Here is a 1,909-nt window from a genome sequence, read left to right on the forward strand (position 1 = left end):
AAATGAAAATAAACTGTGAGAAGCAGCAAACTCATGCCAATTCATGAAGATTATGGAGTAATGGAGGCAACCATTGTAGAAGGTTAAAAGTAGTTTATCTTGTAGGGGGTGAAAGGTCTTCACACACAAAGGTCAGCAATGGTGGGATTATTGACAGCATTTTCCAGCAGGAGTTTAGATACCAATGGAAAGATTTAAAATGAACATAAGGGTACACTGACTACTCCTGACCTCTTAGCAAGGAAGTATGGGTGCAAAGACATCAGAAGGTACCTAAAAATCTCACATAGGTTACCAAAAAATCCCAAAACTGAGACACTTAGGCAATGTTGAAATCTGCTCTTGGGAGGAAATTCTCATTTTATGAAATTTGAACACACTTTTTCTCCTGCTGGATAGCTGGGAAAAAAACAAACATATAAAACCATTAAGAAGTTATTTCCCTAAGATTAAGTTCAGTTTCTTCCCCAAAAGCACTTTTCCAAGTCACTTAAGGCTGCCATACCTGCTTTCAGGTGTGTGTGCGTGTGTGTGTGTGTGTGTGTGCGTGCCACCTGAATGTACATTAGAGCCTACATCGACTGTGGGGCTTTTTCCCCCCCATTTAAGAGGTAGATTTATGCTGTTGCCATTTTTGCATATGTGCATAGATTATTTTAAAACTAAAGAGAAGTGAAGCATTTTATTCAGATTTATCTATCCCTATACAATTAGAAAGTTATACCATTTCAGGCGTGCCTAGGTGGTTCAGTCATTTAAGTGTCCAATTTCGCTCAGGTCATGATCTCACGGTTCATGGTTTCGATCCCCGCATGTGCTGATAGGTCAGAGCCTGGAGTCTGCTTTGAATTCTGTGTCTCCCTCTCTCTGCCCCTCCCCTGCTCATGCTCTGTCTCTCAANATATGGCTCTTTAGGGATGAGATCACAAATTTTTAGATGCATATATATGGCAAATAATGAAAAATCAGACAAAACTAAGATGTTTCTAGTACTGAATCTAATATTCTAAGACTGGCTTTAATGCGGCTTTTGGTAATTTTTCAACAACCAAAACAACTACTTTTTTAAAAATTCTCCCATTACTACTAGGGTCTATTTTGCGAGAACCGTTTTATAACCCAGATAAGAAGCAACTATTTGATATTTTTAGATGTTGCATTAAATACACTGGTACTTTGGGGCACCTGGGTGGCTCAGTGGGTTGGGCGTCCGGCTTCAGCTCAGGTCATGATCTTACGGCTCGTGGGTTCGAGCCCCACATCGGGCTCTGTGCTGACAGCTAGCTCAGAGCCTGGAGACTGTTTCAGATTCTGTGTCTCCCTCTTTCTCTGACCCTCCCCTGTTCACGCTGTCTCTCTCTCAGAAATAAATAAAACATTAAAAAAATTAAAAAATATAAAAAATAAATACACTGGTACTTTATTTTTTTAAGTTTATTTATTTGAAGAGGGAGAGAGAGAGGGAGAGGGAGTGGAAAGAGAGAGAGAGACAGAGACAGAGAATCCCAACCAGGTTCCATACCAGCAGCGCAAAATCCAACATGGGGCTTGAACTCACAAACCGTAAAATCATGACTTGAGCCGAAACCAAGAGTTGGACACTTAACCAACTGAGCGACCCAGGTGCCCAATGCATTGGTACTTTAATTATTGCTTACTTTGTGGCAACATTTACTAGAAGAGTTTATTTACTGAACCTATCAACTTTTACCATTGTTCGTCTCAACTACAAAGCCCCCATGACTTACTTTCCTTTGAAGGGAGAATATTTTTTTTCTTTAGTGTTAGTTTTCTTCAGTTTTGACCTGTCAAACTTCTCCACTTCAGATAAGTCTGGCTTATCATTCATCTTGACCAAAAGAAAGACTGGGAAAAAAATTTAACAAACCTTTCTTGTAAAACTATTATT

General features: G+C 39.5%; 1 protein-coding gene across 1 annotated transcript; it reads right to left on the reverse strand.

Moving 5' to 3' along the window:
* Positions 1–361: 361 nt before the first annotated feature.
* Positions 362–1,849, reverse strand: LOC144245750 (thymosin beta-15A-like). Its single transcript, XM_077781091.1, is given in 3 exon segments — positions 362–399; positions 1,749–1,773; positions 1,775–1,849. Coding segments are annotated over 3 exon segments (138 nt in total).
* Positions 1,850–1,909: the final 60 nt, after the last annotated feature.

The sequence above is a fragment of the Crocuta crocuta genome, unplaced genomic scaffold (genome assembly GCF_008692635.1).
Source record: "Crocuta crocuta isolate KB4526 unplaced genomic scaffold, BGI_CrCroc_1.0 scaffold1089, whole genome shotgun sequence".
In the NCBI taxonomy this organism is placed as follows: domain Eukaryota; kingdom Metazoa; phylum Chordata; class Mammalia; order Carnivora; family Hyaenidae; genus Crocuta; species Crocuta crocuta.